At 31.4% G+C, this 19,296-nt stretch overlaps 2 protein-coding genes and 1 long non-coding RNA gene across 5 annotated transcripts in view; 2 read left to right on the forward strand and 1 right to left on the reverse strand.

Moving 5' to 3' along the window:
- Nucleotides 1-10,129: 10,129 nt before the first annotated feature.
- LOC107370784 (uncharacterized) lies at nucleotides 10,130-17,995 on the reverse strand. 3 transcript variants are annotated; one of them, XM_089267734.1, is made up of 6 exons: nucleotides 15,802-17,995; nucleotides 15,467-15,585; nucleotides 13,634-14,015; nucleotides 13,166-13,516; nucleotides 11,928-12,152; nucleotides 10,130-10,685 (listed from the first exon to the last, which is right to left on the reverse strand). In XM_089267734.1, the coding sequence occupies exons 4-6, from the start codon at nucleotides 13,224-13,226 to the stop codon at nucleotides 10,291-10,293; spliced, it is 681 nt and encodes a 226-aa protein (XP_089123860.1). In that variant the 5' UTR covers nucleotides 13,227-13,516; nucleotides 13,634-14,015; nucleotides 15,467-15,585; nucleotides 15,802-17,995; the 3' UTR covers nucleotides 10,130-10,290. The 3 variants fall into 3 exon arrangements, with proteins under 3 accessions (XP_089123860.1, XP_089123861.1, XP_089123859.1); XM_089267735.1 differs by having other exon boundaries at nucleotides 13,166-13,258; nucleotides 15,802-17,866; XM_089267733.1 differs by lacking the exons at nucleotides 15,467-15,585; nucleotides 15,802-17,995 and having other exon boundaries at nucleotides 13,166-14,013.
- Nucleotides 17,996-18,017: 22 nt separating this feature from the next.
- LOC107370908 (uncharacterized) lies at nucleotides 18,018-18,926 on the forward strand. The gene is made up of 3 exons (XR_016198821.1): nucleotides 18,018-18,160; nucleotides 18,231-18,502; nucleotides 18,590-18,926. It is a non-coding gene; the product is annotated as an uncharacterized LOC107370908 (long non-coding RNA).
- Nucleotides 18,927-19,245: 319 nt separating this feature from the next.
- LOC149094089 (uncharacterized) overlaps nucleotides 19,246-19,296 on the forward strand; it is a 587-nt gene continuing 536 nt past the window's right edge. Inside the window, exon 1 of the mRNA XM_089267736.1 lies at nucleotides 19,246-19,296. This exon is cut by the window's right edge and continues 159 nt beyond it. The gene's annotated coding sequence lies outside the window, so the exon portion shown is untranslated.

Raw genomic sequence — 19,296 nt, forward strand, 5'->3', positions numbered from 1 at the left:
TACTTGTTTCTTATGTATACATCAAGATTCATTGGGAATCAAGCGAACGACATCAACATAATAAAAATCTTTGCCAAGCAAAACTTTCCATTTACCTGAACCTGATTACTTTATTAACAAGAAGAAACTTTCACTTCTCTATCTTCCTCTTCATCATCTGTTGACCTATTCAACTTGTCTTCCTTAATACTTTGCCAATCTAAATATTCAAGTAAACTGAGTAAATTACATGATGAGGGAATAATGAGAGAAAGAAAAGAGTTTTTACCTGTTTTCTCTTTTCCCTTCCTTTTCTATTCATTTTACCCTGAAAATACCTTTTCCTTTACAAAACCTTGATAAATTGTCTTCTATCAAAATGTCTTACTCTTGCCTTGAGGCAGTCAAAATTCATCAAATTGTTTCTCAGCTCTTCTCTTCTTCCCTTACAAACGGCAGGCTTGAATGAGTTTAAATGAAGAACCCAAAAAGAAGAGAAGACGAAAAAAACGAAAGAGAAAAATGTTAACATGAAATTGATAAAAATACAGAGTAACTTTCATTATGTTCAGTAAAAGGTTAAAAATATTGACAAACAATTATTCAGAGAATCAAATGTTTTACTTTTACCATTATTTGGTTGAAACATTTTCCACAGAAAAACCTGAAAAATTCATTTCGACACACAATCTTACTGATTATCCAAAACTCCATGTAAATGGAAATTTTGAGCAATGAAAATCTCGAAAAACTGAACTTATTTCGACTCCAAGTATCGACACTTTGAAGTAACTTTTTTAGTCGAAGAAGAATAGAAAAGTCAATCAGAATAATTTTTGATATTTAAAGCATTTTCAATTACTTTTCAATCATCTGTGAGATTCCCTGAAATTTTCGGGCGTTTCGCTCGTTATTCTTGATCATTCCTTGTCAATAATTTTAATTTTTACAGTAACAATAAGGATTGAGTTTTTGCTGAAAAAAAGAGTTATCGTTTATTATTTTAAGTTATCAATTTTTTTCTGGTTTTCCTTCATTTTGTTTTCCTTTCATGTTCTTTCTTCTCTGTTTCTCAATTTTTGTCTTCTTTTCTTTTCTATCAGAATTTCCAGTTCTTTGTTATTCTAGAATAACTTTGGATTTCATTTCTTTACTTTTCTGTAAACCCCTGGTTTCATCATCTTCTTTGCCATCTTCTTTTTGTCTTCTCTTTGTTTGGTAACCAGAATCATTCACAAAATTGATTCAATTCAATTTACAGGGTGAACCAAGTCTGTTATACCAAAAACAGGCAAACAAAAGAGTTGCCACTTTATGTTCAGTTTACGCTAATCAATAGGCAACTCTACATTATATTATCAATCTTTTCAATTCAATCCATATTTTCGGCTTTTCTCTAGTCATTCTTTTCTCATGCAAACTCCAAGAAACCTTTAAAGATATCACTGTATTCCATTTATTCACAAATGTTCACCCAAATTGTCATCAATCAAAATGACCTCCATTGACGAATCGAAAAACGTCTCATTTTTCAGGCTAAACTGAGTCTCAATTCAACAGATCAATCTACTCAAATTGAACATTCACTCATCACTCAAAAGCGTAACTTGCAAAACTTCCCATAAATGGACAGAAAACGATTCAGAACAAATCTTCATTTCGAAACCTAAAAGTAAATGAAGAACCAAAACTAGTTCTTACAGAAAGAACTTACGAACTCTAACGATCTAAACTTTGCGATCTATTGATAGCAACATTTCGAACTTAGGACTTGTCTTAGAACCTAACATTCATTACGAATATAAATTTGAATGTCGAACACTGAAGATACGAATTTTGCTGATTTGATCGATTCTTCAGCTTTTCACTCTTCATTTTGACGAATGAAAATTGTAAATTTGTTTGTTCATTAAAAATGGATTCTAGATAAATATATTTTCTCCACTTAACTTTCCAGTTATCCAAACATGGAACTATTCATTTTGACATGGGATTGACCATTTCCAATGAATAAACTCTTTACATGCATTCCAAGTCGATATTACAGAAAGATATTGGATGTAAAGAAGGAAATCATCAATCTAGACCAAGTTTCACTCTTGTATTTTATTATATCATTACTTTATTTATTACATTTATTATTATTATCATTACCATTATCATAATCATCAGCATCATCTTGATGCTCTTAACTTTCAAACTAACAATGGGATGACACACAGTCAACAACTGGCAACAATGCATTTGGATGAAGCAAATTTTGAATATCCTCTTATTGTCCTGAAAATGTTACAAATATTTTTTTCGTGAAACTATTCAAGTGTAACTGACATACTCAATGTCCCTTGGACTGTATCCATTACTTATCAATCTCATTTTCATCTTTTCCTTTCCCTCTTCGCCATCTTCTCATCATATTTATATTAATACACAAACAGCACACATAAATACATTCATGTTTCACATTCACCATTGTCAACATTTACCAGTTTTTTTTCTCGTCTTTTTGGTCTTTCTTTTCGTTTTTACTACTTTTTTGCTCTTCTTCAAAAACTTGTTAACATTTAGGTTATCATCTTGAAGGATATATAATGCAAATAATAATACTTTTTTTGCAGGATAAGAGAAGTGCTGAGACACAGTTTCAGATTCATTTTCATGAAACATTTTTCCTCTAAAATTTGCAACATTTTTGGCTTTGGGTTTACAGTAAATAAACTGAGAATTGAAGTGAAATCCATTTTCATTTAAATAACAGGCATTTCTTTTCAACATTCACAGTTGATAAAGGTGATGCTGATGGTAATAGTGGAGAGGAAACAAGATAAAAGTAAACTTGAAATGATTCATTTTCATGTTATCCCATCTTCTTGTTCATTTATTGAGTCTTTATTCATAACATATCTAAATGTATCAATATAAATTTAAAAATAACATCGAGTCAAGCAAAACTTGTAACATTATGTAAATTGATGTTTAAACAACATCAACCTTCACTGCAAATTTAATAAACGCCGTTCAATCAAGGATTGGTTCGCATAATCACTTTATTGTTGAGAAAAAGCATTAATTCGACATCAAATATACCTTTCAGTCCATTTTGGATCAATCAGAATGTTCCATTTCTATCGAAGCCATCGCCAGCATCAATCAGTCTTCAATGGCAAAAGGTGAACAATTGGTAGACAGAAGTCTAGTTTCACGATACTAATTTACTTCAGCCAGGAGTCAGTGTAGCCTGAGCGAGCTTCTCGCATCCATTTGCAGTAACGATTACTGGATTTATGTTTGCTGGAAGCAACATTAGTCTGCTAAAACCAACTTTCCAACGAATTTTTGCTTTTTTGAGACTGAAATCAAAAATTCGTAACTAAACGAATGTTTAAACTGCTAAACACTCATAAATGGCGTAAATAAACACTCAGCTGAACAGTATTTTATGGCAAGAAACCAGATCAGCAACGGGCTAAAAAACTAACTTTGATTTGAAAAAGAATGTAACCAAACTAACAAGTAGTCAGTTAGTCAATGCATTGAGCACTTTTCGTTTAAAATAACCTAAACTAATGTAATTTGTGCCTTTAAGACAAGACAAATCAAGCCGATTTTACTTTAAAAGTCTAACCAACCTACTACAAACCAACAGAATCTAACTTTAGCATTGTGAATTAATCTTGTGCTCGTTAGAGTCTTTTGTGCCTATTGATTGCCTTAACGAAATTTGCATTGTTTGCCAATTTAATTGACACTGATTATGTTGAACTTCTTGAAAATGCAATGATTTAATATCCAATAACTTTGATCTTTATTACCAACATCATCAGCGGGCTCGATAATTTAGAGAGTTTAATTGCTTGGAAAAACTCGAGGAAATGTCTTTTGCTTATGATTTATCCTTCAATCTTGAACGAAAAACTTTTGTTCTCATTCCATAAGCAGTTCAATCCTTTCAATGGACACAAAGCTATTTTAGGATGCTTCTTAACATTACTTTGATTCCTTGATCGATATTGGTTCTTCTGGAGTTGCTTTGTTCGTTAAGAATAAGACGTTTTATAACTTGTATTGCAAAATGGATTGAATGAAATGGAAACGAACCGCGACCTTTCCAATCGTTATTTTCATATTTTTGCACATCAAACGCTCCAATACATGAATCATGTGCTGGTTCAGTCTAACAATGGTTTAAACTGTAGAAGACAATTTTTTGCGTTAAATTTTTGTTCTTCTTCTTTCAACTTGTCTCTAATTAACCATTAATCTTTCTTTTTTTTCTTGTCATTCATGCATTTTCTCCTTGTTTGTCCAGAGTAGTGATTATTATAATCACCATGAACATGATGATTAAAAGTGATGTGTATACAATGAATGAATTTGATCATTGATTTACATTGTACTCTCAACATTATCAAATCGACTCTTTCAATCTTCCTCAACATTCATCTTCTCAATGTTTTCACCATTTTTCTTGTTCCTCTTTTTAACCTAAAAACTTCATGTCCATTAGTGTCCAACCATTGAAGATGACCATAAATCAAAATGATCATTTTTTGGCTCCTTTTCCCTCATTCATCTCCTTCCATTTCACATTTTCCTCAGCAAGTTTATCATTGCCCAGTTGACTGGACAATTTATAACAGAATGAAAGTTTTAATTAAATTTGCATTTCATTTTCTTCTAAAGGCAAAACTCGAAAAAAGAAGAATGTTCAAAGTCCATTTTTCGAGTAAAAATGTTTCAATAGATTCACTCAAACTTAAGATCAAAAAGCTTCAGAGTCAAAGAAAATGAATTTTCCAAAACTCTAAAATTAACATTGAAATGGATTTTGAAATAATCTTGAATCGAAACATTTTTTATGAAAAATTTGCTCATTAAATACAAACAAGTGAATGTTTAAAAAACCAATTTGAACAAAAGTCGAGCAAATTGTCAAAACTAAATTTAATGGGCAAATTTAATGAATACATAATTAACTGCATTTTTGCTCATCAAACTTCAACATCTGCTGATGCAAATGAGTTTCATGGCAAAATTGAAACTCAACTTGGAATTTTTAAATTTTGCAAAATTTTCGATTTTGTCGCTTCAATTGTTCAAAATTTGGATTCTTTTTCATTTCAATTCTTTCATTTTCAGAATCTCTATGAATAACAAACAGAGAAAATTGATTCTTTACTAAATTCAGTTGAAAATTGGGATGCCTTGGGAGGTTAGATATTTCTCACTCCAACAAACACTCCATAGATCATTTTCATGTGCTTTTCAAGAGCAACTTTTTTCTCATTTTTTTCTTCTTCTCTCTTCATGTTTATTATTATTAATTTTTTTTCCTTCTTGGCTCTTCAACTGTTTATCTTTTTTGTGTGTTCAATTTCTCATTCAATTTTCATCCTCATCACTTGAGATGAAGAGATGAACAGAGAAAAGAGTAAAAAATTTGAGCCAAAAAAATGCAACTTTAGGAAGGAACAAAAAAAATGTGAAAAAAAGACTCGAAACTGGCGACCAATTTTCAGATCATTGTTATTAGATTTTGTTTAGATTTCAATTGAATTGAGAAGATAAATGGTGAAAAGATGAGGAAAAATGAAAAGAATGAATGGATGAACATTTTTTTCCATTTTTTCTCTTTTTTCCTTCTTTTGGCCAAAAACAACCAAAATCACTTTTTTCTGGATTCTTTTGTGTTTATCATCACTTCAAGTCCAACAAAATGATTATCTTTCTTCATTATTTTTATATTATCACCATTATCCTCATCATCATCTTGTGTTGTTTAAATAATCTTTATCGATCTCAATCAGTCTAATGATTATGACGAGAGTCTTTTGGCTTCTCTTTCGAGTGAAAAGGCCGTAACCACTGAGAAAAGGGCATTTTCCTTGTGAAACGAAAAAGGAAACAAACATTTTTAGGTGAAAATACATTTCTCTTTTTGTTTCATTCCATTCATTTATTGCCTTTTATTGTTGTTCAACTAATCGGCATTTGGCGTTGTTTCAATTGCATTCAATTGAGATAAATGTACTTGAAGATGAGGAACCAGGAAAAAAAGAGTAAAAGTATCGGCAAAGGAAATTAACTAAATCAGAATCAATGGGATGAAAATGATGTTTAAGCCAAGTGTAAAGTTTGGTTAACGATGGCAACAAAATATTATTCTGGTTATTATGAGAAGACTGATGAAGATGATCATTCTGATTGCAGTGATTATGATGACTCTAATGAACATTTAATAACCCTTTTTTTCTGGGTTCATCGATTGAGAGAAGAGAAAATGTTTCTTCTTCCAATAAATTGTTTTTTTTTCGGTTCCTCTTCAACTTTCGCCTTCCAACCTGTTCATTATTGTATTCATTAAGAATTTAATAACCAGGGAAAAGATTTGGTTTCATTTTATGTCCCATTTCATACCAATTTATTTGTTCAAATCTCAAATAACAACTCATTATTATCAAAACAGTTGATCAACTTTTACTTTCAATTTTTGTTTTTCATTTCAAGTTGAGAGTCAAATGAAGTAAAACAAATGTTTGACCATTTCGATGATTGCAATGGACAATTCGTTCGTCTGTAAACACAAAAACCAAATCGATTGCAGGTTATTCTTGATACTTTTAACAAGTTAGATTCTTGACTCGAACGAAAAAAGTTCATTGTCATAATTTGAAACGAAATGCGACTGTCGAGAGTCTCGACTCGTGCATCACAATTTTCCCTTCTCATGAAGCAAAAGAGCTTTCAAGTTTCAGAATTTTAAGTTTATCGAACCTACAAAGTGTAAGAAATTATATTTTGGTTTTTGTTGGAAATGAATTTCGTTTTTACGAAAAAGGCGATAAATGTGAAAATTCAATGTAAATCGGATTTATTGATGTCATTTGAATACAAAAACTTGAGTAAACCCGAAACCTGTGATTTTGAGGCAACTTTTTAGATGATATTTGATTTTTTATTAAAAAATAGTTTATTTAGAAATGAATAGTTTCATGGATTTTCAGGTTTCCAAATGCGTAGCTTCCAAGCTTCTTCCAATTGACCGATCGACCTGTCATTCTGTCTTCTCTTTATCCAACTGACATGACAAATTATTGTGATAATATTTTCACCTTGCTTCAGCATCTCTTCCTTTGCTATCCAAAACTCTGTAAATTTCAAAGTTCAATAAAGTAAATCTTTCGGGGATTTTGAAACTTAAAATATTACTATTTTCCAATTTACCAATCACTTTCATTGGAATTGCATGAATAATGCGAAGAAGAAAAAAGAAAGAAATGGATTTCACCTCAACAATCATTCAATGAGAATTGATTAAACTTGAAATTTTCCATGCTCCATCATCTTGTACCATCATGAAATGCACTGTGAATCAAGTAAAAGAAGTAACGAAAAGAATTGCTGTGAACGAGCAAAATTTGGTGGCTCAAAATAAATGGCTCAACATAATAGTTACAGTTGCAATAAAAAGCAGCATTTTGCATGACTCTACAATCAAGTTTACTATCATTACTTTCAAATGAAATGTTATAAATGTAAAATGTGATTTTTCATCGGCAACAATAAATTGTCGTTTCAAGAATATTTCAACATTCATCCTCCTCCCAGTTGAATCCCAAAAGGAATCCCAGTCTTGATTCAATTTCCCCACTTTTGTACAATATTTTATCATCTTATTCATAATCTTGTTCAACATTTTTCGTCTCTTTTTGTCTTTCCCTCTCTTCCTTACCTTTCCTCATTTTCCTGTCAACAAAATGTACACTCAAATGAGGCGCAACTTATTGTAAGTAAAAATGGGCCAAAACAGAGCAACAACAAGAAACAATACGAATATCATATTTACTGAAGATGATGAGAATGATTGAGGAAAGCGAAAAGGGAAGAAGACAAGAAAAGAAAAAGAAGAAGAAGAAAAGGAAAACAAGTATATTGTTGAACATCTTTTTTTCGTTGCTCCTTTTTTACTCATGTTTTTACCTGTTTAGATAACTTTTTAAATGATGGAGAAGCTTCAATGTCAAAACCATTTTCTATACTCCAATCCATCTTTTCATCTTCATCCTTTCGCCTTTCTCAATGTTTCTCTCAACTCCCTGTCGACTCAATCTCTGTCTATTTTATCAGTTCCCAATGAGGATTAATGTTTTTGCTTGTTGAGCATAAAGTTGACAGCTATATTATTTTCTTGTCTCTTTCCTCTTCTCTCTCTCTCTCTTCATTATCATCGATGTCGTCGTCATGATGAAGACAAAAAGAGAGAAGACAAAGATTATCAGAAGACATGAGAATCTTGTGAAGCATCATGTAACACTATATATTGACTCATATCCAATCTGGATCAATAAGTTTTTCATTTGAACAAAAAAGAGCGAAGCATAAAAGGAAAAGGAAACATGAAGAAGAGAAAGTGAAATGAGATAATCTTGATAATTATCAACCAATCAACTGGGCATCAAGTTTACACTCCCAGTTCATTCCCATTTCAATAGCCATTTGGTAAATATTTGAAGTAAGAAAAGGAAAATTTTAAGATTCCATTTTTTGCTTTCTCATCATTTCCAATGGATTTGGAAATTGTAAGAAATTGTAATTCTGTTTGCATCGAATTGAATGATTTTGATAACTTTGATTATCCTGAAAATGGTGAATTGATGGGAAATGAATGAAAATGTTAATCTGTAAATGTTGCTCTGACACTTTTCATCAACTTTGTTTGGAAATGGAAAAGCTTGGAAAGTAAAAGTTGAACAAATTTCATTTCAATTTATTCAATCATTTCTTCTTCCTTCCTCATTCACTTTGAATTAATTATTCATTAATTTTTTTTCTTCTCTCTTCAGTTCAAATTGAAACACTTTTTTTGAGGCGAAGAAAAACATTTCAAGACAACTTTTCACTTCTCAGATCACAGCATTAGAAATGGATATTAAAAGGCAAAATGAATGGAAAAGGAAAAAAAAATGACTTAAATGAATAAAGAAACGTAAGAAATGATAATAACAATCATCATTATCATCATTATTATTGTTAACATTTATTATCAGTTATTATATTGATTATGAAAAGAGAGGGAAAAATATTTTTCTCTATAAAATGAAGTCTTGTAAAAAAAGGAAGACTTTTTGGTAACTGAAAGTCTTCCCTGGTAACCTGGTAAGAGTTACCATGGTAAAATGATGATTACAGGGGATGATGATGATGATTATGGGAAGGAGTGGAAAGAAGGGAATGAAGACTGAGTAAGACAAATGAGTTCTTAACTTTAACGAGAAACCATCCAAAAGTAGGAAGATTCAAGTAGAATCGTAAAGCATGAAATGATCTGGAAGAAGTTCAATCAAGTCAGAAGATGGAAAGAAAGTGGAAAGAGAAAGATAAAGATGAAATAAGGATGAAATGATTTAGATTGTAGAAAGAAAAGGAAGAGAAAAGGAGGAAGAAAGAAGAAGAAGAAGAAAAGATGAAAGATGCAATTGAAAAAGAATCAACCAACTCGAACATAATCAGGTTTCGTCTTGTTAAGTTCAATTCACGTTCACCGAATCGAGTCGAAATGTTGATCATTTTAAACCTTGTGATTAACTTTATCATGATAATCATCACCATCGTAAAAAAATGTGAAAACAAAATGATCCTTAAAATAACTACAATCAACTTGATTAGCAAAAGTCCAGAAAGAACCAGAAGAAAAAAATGATTTCAATCGTAAATCGAAAAAATATTAAAATGTTTCATTTGGTTGGTTCAACTGAAAGGTAGAAACTAGTTTTTGGGTTTAAGTACAATCAATTAAACAGTCTAATTGTTGAGCAAAAGAGGTTTAATTAGCTAATTATTTTTGTTTTTATATAATGATTCAAGTTTAACTGGCGCTGGGTTTTTATCACTATAATTTGGGTTGTTTTGGAGTTTCAAGTTGCTAATAAAATTGTGGTTATAAGTAATGGTTAATAGTGATGATATTAACATTTAACGTGAATTGAGTATATTAAAGGTAATATAAGGTTAATTATGGTTAATTGTTGATCAAAGCTATACAAAGCTGATGATAACTTAAAACCCAAAGTTAATGTTGATGAAACAAGGCGGGTTGAAAAGTGTAAACCCAAAAAATTGCAGATGAATAAGTGTAATACATTTTGATCAGTGGATACTGTAATACAACTGTTTATTTTGTTTCGTCTCTTCTGTCAAATCATTTTTTGTGTTTTTAATGGTATAAGGTTTTTTTTGCTTGCTTGCTTTGTTTGGTTTTAATTAAATTTGTTTAATTCTTGCTTTGATTTCTTTTGACGGACATCATGAATGTCAGGGCAGCAGAATATGGAAGAGAGGTGATAATACTATGAAACCAATGATTAAAACGGCAACTACACCAATAACCAATGAAGATACTTTCATCAAGGGTTGAGATGAGGTTCGATACCTTAGTGACCTCCTTTGTTGACTCAATACTTGATTTAAGGCTCGCACTCGGGCCCCTGATGGTCGATGATGATGATGTCCTGAAGAAGCAGGATCTTCATCCATGCCCATTCCACTGGCCAAAACTGTACTTTCACTTACACCCGCCCCACTACAATCGAGGGCAGCATTGGAAGAATTATATCCTTGATAACATGGCTCCATTCCTAAAACTGGAGCCGGTGGAGGAGGAGGAATTGGTACCTGAATCTGAGCTCCAGGAATACTATGATCTTGTTCTGATAAAAGTTGATGAAAATACAAGGGAAAAAAGGTTCATTTCAGTATTAAGAATGTACTAATGTTATTTAAATATTAAAATTACTATTGAAATATATTCTGAAAGATATTTTTAGACAAATCATGAGTTTTCATACTCCATCATGGCTAACAAAAACTGACCTTTGCTTATTCATTTGAGATATTTTCATTGCTTATGATTATTAATTAATGATCAACTCGGTTCATGATTCTCAACTAATGCGGGTATTCAAGGTTGAACCCATTAGTTGGCATAAACTTTTGAGAAACACCTTCAGAAATGAAATTCATTCAAGGTACAAAAATAACCTTTAATAAATTATGGAGCAACTTTCAACTAATCAAAATTAAAATCTGCTACCAGTGAACTGATTGCAATCTTCAGCAAAGGCACCTTTATAATACAGAAATGTCAAATGTCAATGTAACTTTTATTTGACATCTCAGTATGAAACGATAAAACATTTCGAATTTGAAATTGTGAATTCTTCTAATTGTTCTTAAATGTGATAATTCCTCAACTCCAACTTCCTCATCAGCAATGGCAATGAATAAAAAACATCATTACAATATTAGATAGAGAATGTTTTTTCAACCTGAAAAATTTATAAGCAAAACTTTCTCCACCAGAATCTGGTACTTTTCAGTTTTACCATGTTAAGAAAACTGATCTGAGGAGTGAAAACTTATCAAAATTAAGCTATTTTCAAAAAAATTGGTATTTTCTCTGTAGATTAATGCGAAAATGATCTTTCTAGCATTTGCCATTACTGAGATATCGAGGTGCCGATACATGGATGTTTGATAGAGACGCCCTGCAGAGCAAATCATCTCGGAGTTTCATTGAATGAATTGTTCTTAAAAGTTCTCATGGTGATTCTTTAAAGTAGACCATATTAATGAGCATTTTGTCTATCATGAATAGAACTGGAATTTAGTCATAAAAATTGAGCATCATCCAAACCTCCCTGATTTAATTCGTCAAATAGTCGACTTTAGCTGATTTGTATAAATAATAGTTGTTTTAACCTCAACCAGAGTTTAACTGTTATCAGCATTTACATTTTAAAGTATAATTATGAAGAGGTTAGAATAGTAATTATTATTTTCATCATTTTCCTTATGAATTCATGAAAACATTACTGTATAATTATAGTTCTCGCAATCGGTTTTGAAAGATGGCAAAGTTGAATGAAACTATTGCAACAAGTGAAACTTACTTCTTCTTTCTGAACCAATGTCCAATCGGAAGGTACGATCAAGGCGCGGTGAAAGTGATATGAGTCGTCTATTAGCATTGGGTGTGGACGGCAAGGATTGAGCTCCACGAGCGAAGCCACTGATGACTGGAGGTATGCAAGGAGGTGGACTTGGTGATGGAAGAAGAGCTCCACCGGAACCACACCGGCAGAGGAGAGATGATTGTCCTGAGGACCTATCGGGCACTAAACATTCAATTAGAAGAAGAAGGTAAATAAAGAAAAGGTAAATGCTATTGTCAATAATTTAATCATTTCATTAAACTATTCAACTACCATTCTAAGAGTCAATTGATGGTTTAATCATTAATTACAATCAACAATTGACTAGAATAGACTGGAAAACATGTTAATCCAACAGTAAACATAAAGGAAACATTGAGCAATTAATTTATCACAATTTCTTTTAATCCTAATTTTTCTTCTTCTTTATTTGCAAAGTGAAGATGAAGAGGAGAGAGAGAAGAAAGAATCATGAAGATGGAAAACGAAATAGTTATAGAAGAGGATAATGATGAAGATGAAGAGAAAATAAGAGGATGGAGAAGCATGCTTCTTTCATGGTGAGTGTTTTCATCTCTCTGTCTATTTTACTATTGATTTTGTCAGCTTTACAAATGTTGACATGAATGTTGATTGGGAATGAGCTGAAACAAGGTCAAGTTAAAATTGCTACAATGCGCAGTTAAATAGTCTAGTTTTAATCTGTTCAACATCATTAGATTATTTTGATAGTGATGATGAAAAGATTTGTGAGTAAATCTATTTTAATACTACAAACTGATTATAAGTTGTATATTGTTATTTTAATAGGAAACTTGAATATAGAGACAACACACTAACAAGAAAAAAAATGGATAATAATGCACAATAAGCAGCAAGAACAACAAAAGCATCTTCATTGAATTGCACCATTTTCAATCTTGTGTATTTATCATCTCATTAAATATCAATAGACGGTAATCATAAATGGTGCATAAATTTACATTCACTAATTAGACTGGAAAAAACGACTTTATTCACAACCTGGAGTTGAAGAGACAAGGTTGAAAGGATGAAAATGAAGAAAATGAAAGTTGGATTTGTAATGATTTTCCTGAATAAATTGGTTCTTTTTTTCTCAACAAAATTGTCTTCCATTACAGATTATCTATGAATGAATGATTGAATAGGAAAATGAAAGAATGAAAAAGACAAACCTTTTCGATAAGATGAGCTTCTTGTTCGTGGAAAGGAAGAATCAATTGCCCCAGTGGTCATAACACCATAATAACGGGAATCAAAGTTAGAACCTGTTCCGGTATCAGAGTTACAGTGGGCAGTGTTACCAATAATAGCATTGGAGGGTGGAGGCGGTGGTGGTGGTGGCAGATTTTGAGACGCTGATGGAGGAGGAGGGGGTGGCTGTGATTGAGTAGGTTGACTTGGTTGATGATGAGGTACAATAATGGGCGATGCTGATGGCGGTTGTGATGGTGGTGGTTGAGGTGGTGGAGGAGGTTGAGGTGGTTGATGATGATGATGAGACGTGACCACCGAGGAAGAGGAAACTGACGGAGAATGATGAGAATGAAGAGAATGGTGAAGATGGTGATGATGATGGTGATGATGGTGAGGATCATCAATTGAATATTTGGTTACTTGGTTATTTGAATTGGTTAATATACCTGGGGTTGAGTGATGCCGTCCGGTATTAATGCAACTAGTGTAATTAGGTCCACCAAGTAAACCCAAACCCGTACTGGTTCGTCGATTGGCACTACTACTGCTACTACTATTATTATTTAGGTTAGAACTATTGAAATTACCATGGCCAATGAGGTAATCTTTTCTCAGGTTAATTCTAGCTTCTCTACTGCCATACAAACCACCGCTACTTCGATAATTGTAACTTCGATCGGTCAGCCCATGATGATGACCGGTTCCAACTTGATGATCATATAAATGATATCCTCCTCCTCCGCTGTTGCTAATCGAATAGTGCCCTTGTCCCGATCCGGGGGCCGGTGGAGGTGGTCCTCTTCCATTATCTACATCAGCGGCTGATACCTAAAATTGGGTTAACAAGAAAATAGAGTAAATTAGATTAACATCGCTTTTTTTATCTCCATTCATTTCAATAAAATATATTATTCATCAGTCAACATCACAACAAAATGTCAATACAATTAACTGTTCGATGAAATAGATAACTTGTCTTTAATTTCAACTCAGAGTACAACATTCATTACTCTTTTTACTTGGCCTTACAGGTTTAATCGATCTTTTGTTCCTCTTTTCATGTTTACTGCCTTTCTCGTAAAAATCAATTTTGATCACTTTAGCTGTTATTTCATTGTTACTCTTTTATAAGAAATCAATGTTAATTGCAATTGGTAATTATTGAAAAAATGATTTACTTGAAAGAAACTGATCTTAAAGTGCCATTTGATGATTTAAACTGCACTAAAAATAATGATTTTTACCAGTTTTTTTAGTAAATGTCTTTATGCATTAACATTACATATTAAATCCCATCAATGAGTCTTAACATAATTGAAACAAATTACAAGCATAATCCTTCTTTGATATCTTGTCCTTCACCCTTATCATCATCATCATTATTATTATTACTGTTATTATTATTTTATCATCATCATCATCATCATCATAATGATCATCAATATAAGTTGTTCAAATACATGTTATCAGTATTCAGTTCACAAGGATTCATTTCAACTCAATAATCTTTTCATATTTTATTGTATCTTCAACTTCACTCCATTTTTTGCTTTTCATTTTCATTCAACTGAACATTTAGATCTTTCCCTTTTTTTATATATCATTTCATTCAAACTGATAACTGACCTGAGATTACTATCTTACTTTGAATTAACAGTTTGGTCAGGTAAAGTATGTTGAATGGTAATTTATTTGATAATCTCAAGTAAAAAAGCTAATAATCTAATAACTTTACCGATTATTAAAATAATTTCAACTAAAAAAAAATAGTCACCATTATGTAAAATATCAGAATAAATGGTTGCTATTTTAAATTATCATTATTAAATGTTAGTTATTAAAAAATAAACGAAAAGTTATCTAAAATGAAAATGATACTCATCATTATAAGTATTATTTTTTGGGTACTCTTTTTGTTGAAATATCTTCCCTGGTTTCATCTCTCTGTGATTTATTATACACGTAATTACCATGAGTATGTGCATGTATTAACATTATTCAAGTGAATAACGTTTTTTATATATATTTTATCATCCCATACGGTTGATAACAAAATGACAATGAAAGGCAGAAATGAGTTTGCAAGATAAGGATTGAATTTATGAATAAATTAGAGTTGAATTGGTAAGACTTTCATGAATAAGAAGAAAGAAGAGAAAAAAGAGATAGAACTAGAAAATGACCCAGATTATGAAGAGAAATGTCCAGAATTTTCTGGTGAATAAGATTAGGCTGTGATGATGGTAATGATGGTAACAATGAAGCTAATGGTAACTCACCACTTCCAGCGCTGAGGCCTTGTCGAAGTAGAAAGCAGACGTGATACTGACTTTCACCGCGTCTTGGCCAACGGACTTTTATAAGGCTCTCAATTCTCTCCAGAATTGATCAATTTAAGCTGATTAAAGAAAATGAAAATGACCGTAATTAATGACAATTGGATTATAAATAGCAATCTAATCTCTGAAGAAGATAAATCAATACAAGATTACATAAAGATAAACCAGGGAATGTTGAGGGAAATGAAAGCCAATTCTGGTTATCTTTTGCTATCTTTCTGGTAATTTGGTTTATCATCTTCTTGATTATCTTGTTGGTATCTTTTATATCTTACTTTAAATGTTGATGATGGACGATATGAAATGATGAAAAGACGAGAGTAGATGAAGATTGTTTTAGATTGGAGTAAAAATGACGACAATCCTTCTATCCTTTGCGAATGTTGTTTGTTGTTATTGTTGTTGATGATGGCGAAGATGATGATGATGACAAAGTATCTATTGATGTTTTTTGCCTTTAGGTGGTGAAGATATTTTTATATCAAAGTGTTTATATCAATGTGTCATATACGATGTTTATGTAACGAAAACTGTGTTCCTTTGTGGAGATGCTTTTGTCTTGCTTAGGAGTTTAGGCTTAACAATATTGTTATTACTTTTTGTTTGTTACTATTACTAATATTAATAATATTATTATTTTATATTTTTGCGATACAAAAAAAACAAGATAGCTAAAGAAGCGAAGCTAAAGAAGAAGTAAACGACCAAAGAATGAAATTGATATTTATAGAGACTTTTCCTTCTATTTTATATTATATTTATATTTTATAGTTTTCCAGGGTTTGGTGTGTGTGTTTCCTTGCTTTTTATATATATTTATCTTATTTCTCTTCTTGGAAGGTTTTTTCTTGTTTTAATCTTCTTCTTTGTCTTCTTCGTCTTCTTGTTCAACTTATATAATATCTACTATATTATTTATACATATAAATCTAAAGTGGATTCTTGTTAGTTTTTATTTTCTGTTTTGTCTTGCTTTTTACTCTTTAGTTAAAGCCTAATAGACAATTTAATTGAGCTACATGTTATCGAGTAAATATAAATTGCAAAAAAAATGAAGAGACAAAAATTGTTTCGATGAGGAGGAGGATGATGGTGATGGATGATGATCAGGTAGAGTGGATGAAATGGTTTTGATGTTGTGATGGAAGGATGAGTGAAAAACTAAAAATTGAAATTCAGTTTTTACGCAAGAAGAGAGCTTTTCAACACAAAATTTAATTCTACAGCAATGTTTCAACTGTTGTTAAATCCAAGTGATTTTGGGTCTCTTTTTTTTGGGTTTGGTTTGTTGACGTAAGTTGTCTCTTTTTGGTTTAATTGTCTTTTAATTAATTTTCTGATTCGTTGTCCTCTTTACTTTAGCAAACTAAAAACAATGCATGTGAAGTGGTACAAAAATCCTGGTTCAATTCTGGTTCAAACCAACAAGGCTGTGTTGGGTTGAGATGAGCTTCTTTTTTGGGTAACTGTTTGGTTTGGTAATAACTACGTATATGATCAATTAAAGGTGACAACACTTGATTTGTACAACAATTCAAAACAACAAAAAAGGTTCGTAATATAATTAATCCAATTGATTTGAGAAGATTGTAGATTGATTCCAATTGTTGTACAAATGGTAGCAGCAGCAGTAGTAGTAGCAGTAGCAGCAATGATGATGATAACTGTAATAATACAAGTAATAGTAGTAAAGGCGGTTTTGTTGTTGGTATTGGTTTGGGTGAAAATGAGAATAATGTACGAGTTGAGTAAAAGAGTAATGAGATTAATGCTGAGGTGAACAATAATGTTGATAATGGTGATGATGTCGATGATGTTGGTTTGCTAGTTGTTGACCTTTTTTTGTCTGTGAACAATAATAATCCAAGTAAAGTTGTACCGATAAAATTGGACAATAATCCAATCTCTTTGTTGGTATAATTAACTTTATCGAATGAAATTTTGGGAGAGGCTTTGGTGAGTGAAGAGAGGCACAGACACAGCACTGGCCACATTTGATTTTTATTCCGCAATTGATTTTGATTTTTGATCACAATTTGAAATCACAAAAATTCCAACAATTGAAAGGAGAGAAGAAGAAAACAAAAAGAGAGAATTAAAGATGGCGGAGATCTTTTTTCCCTTGGATTTTCACGTTTGGATTAAGCAAAAAGTAGCAGAAGTTAACCAGAAGAAACAAGATGGAAAGTAAAAATCACGGTTTTGATGGTAAATCAACAATGGCAAGGAAAGCTAAGAGTTGAAACAATTTTCTAAATTTCAAATATTAATTCTTTATATTAATATTAAGTAGATTTAATAATAATTACTTAATAATATTAAAACAATTGAAAAATTGTAATTATTAACGGACGAGGTAGAAATATCTTTTGGCTTTCTTTTGTTTATTTGGTTGGTTGTCGCTGATTGGTTAATAGAATTTTCTTGTTGATTTCTTAGCTCTCTTTTTTAACGGTTAACAATGATGATACAATAACAAGAGTGGATTGAAGCAAAATTGGTTTCCAATTGATATGAGCTGTGAGGTTGATTGTTGATATAGCTGATTGCTGATTAAATTGGGACATTTGTTGCTTTAAACAATTAACTGTGTAGCACGATTAACCAGTTTACCAATTGGCTGACAAAATTCAGGTAAGCATTTCTTTGTTCCGTTATTCACTCCAATCTTTTTCTTTTCATTATTTCAATATTCCTTTTGCAGTCTTTCTTTGTTCAGGCTTACCCGGCTGAAGATGGTGTTTAGCCTTATATATTATGTACAATCACAATTCCCTCAGCTGACAATTGGGAACCGAGTTTTATCACTGCAATTGGTGTCACTGGTCTTTTAGGAAACCATGTTAATGTTGAATACGTTTTCTCCGGTAGAACCAAAAATTATCACTCAATGGGAACAAGGAAAGTGTAAACAAGTGTTCAACAACAGAAGAAATATAAAGTGAAAATTGAAGATTCAACAAACGATGATCAACAGTAAATATAAATTTGTAATTATGTATTTAATTTGTGTTTACCAGAAATTATTGTTACTTATATTGTTTTTTTTCTTCCTCTCTTAAGTCTATGTATTGGTGTTTGTATATTTTTCAAAGTTGACGTTCGATTGGCAACATTTTTCATCGAAACGTTAATGAGACTGTTCAATGTTCAGATGCTTTGACTTGATTTTTTTTCATCAGTTCAACATTCTGCTCAGTCTCGACTAAATTGTCAATCTCAATTGGTATTCCTTCCATTTTTTACAATTCTGGTTTACTGATTCAATTGCACTAGAGGCATCTAGAGTCTATCTTTTGCATTACAATTCACTTCAATCTTCAACATTTACCTAACAAATCGGTTGATATGGGTTTAAATGAATTTTAGATAAATAAATTTATTTATTTTACTAATTTAAGATTGTTTTGGTGAATTCATTGTATCTTACAGATTTATTAATCAGTATTGAACAAGAGTTAGAATTTATTTAGTAAAAATGATTACATAAATGCTCTATTTAAAGATAATGATTTATTGTTCTGTTTTTTGATATTCATAAAACTCCTGATTTAATTGGAATTGGTTTTGTATTAACACCAATATTAAGAATCAGCTAATTTACAATTAATGGATTTAGATTTCAATAAAATGAATCCGATTTAATTTCAATTTTGTAAATTATTTAAGTTTTTATTTTGACCGATAGATGGCAATATTTGTTTGATGTTCACCTTGGTGTTAATTTTGAGTAAAGTTGAGGTCACTGAAAGACTGTATTTTCATTGTTT

This window comes from Tetranychus urticae, chromosome 2, assembly GCF_039701765.1.
Source record: "Tetranychus urticae isolate SD_2017Ah chromosome 2, NJAU_TeUrti_SD_1.0, whole genome shotgun sequence".
Taxonomy (NCBI): domain Eukaryota; kingdom Metazoa; phylum Arthropoda; class Arachnida; order Trombidiformes; family Tetranychidae; genus Tetranychus; species Tetranychus urticae.

Excerpts from the sequence above, each read along its gene's own strand:
- LOC107370784 (XM_089267734.1), bottom strand. The coding sequence starts at position 13,226 with ATGACCACTGGGGCAATTGATTCTTCCTTTCCACGAACAAGAAGCTCA. Across the intron at positions 12,153-13,165 it reads AAGCTCATCTTATCGAAAAG|TGCCCGATAGGTCCTCAGGA; the intron begins GTTTGTCTTTTT and ends TTGAATGTTTAG. Across the intron at positions 10,686-11,927 it reads CATTGGTTCAGAAAGAAGAA|AACAAGATCATAGTATTCCT; the intron begins GTAAGTTTCACT and ends AACTTTTATCAG.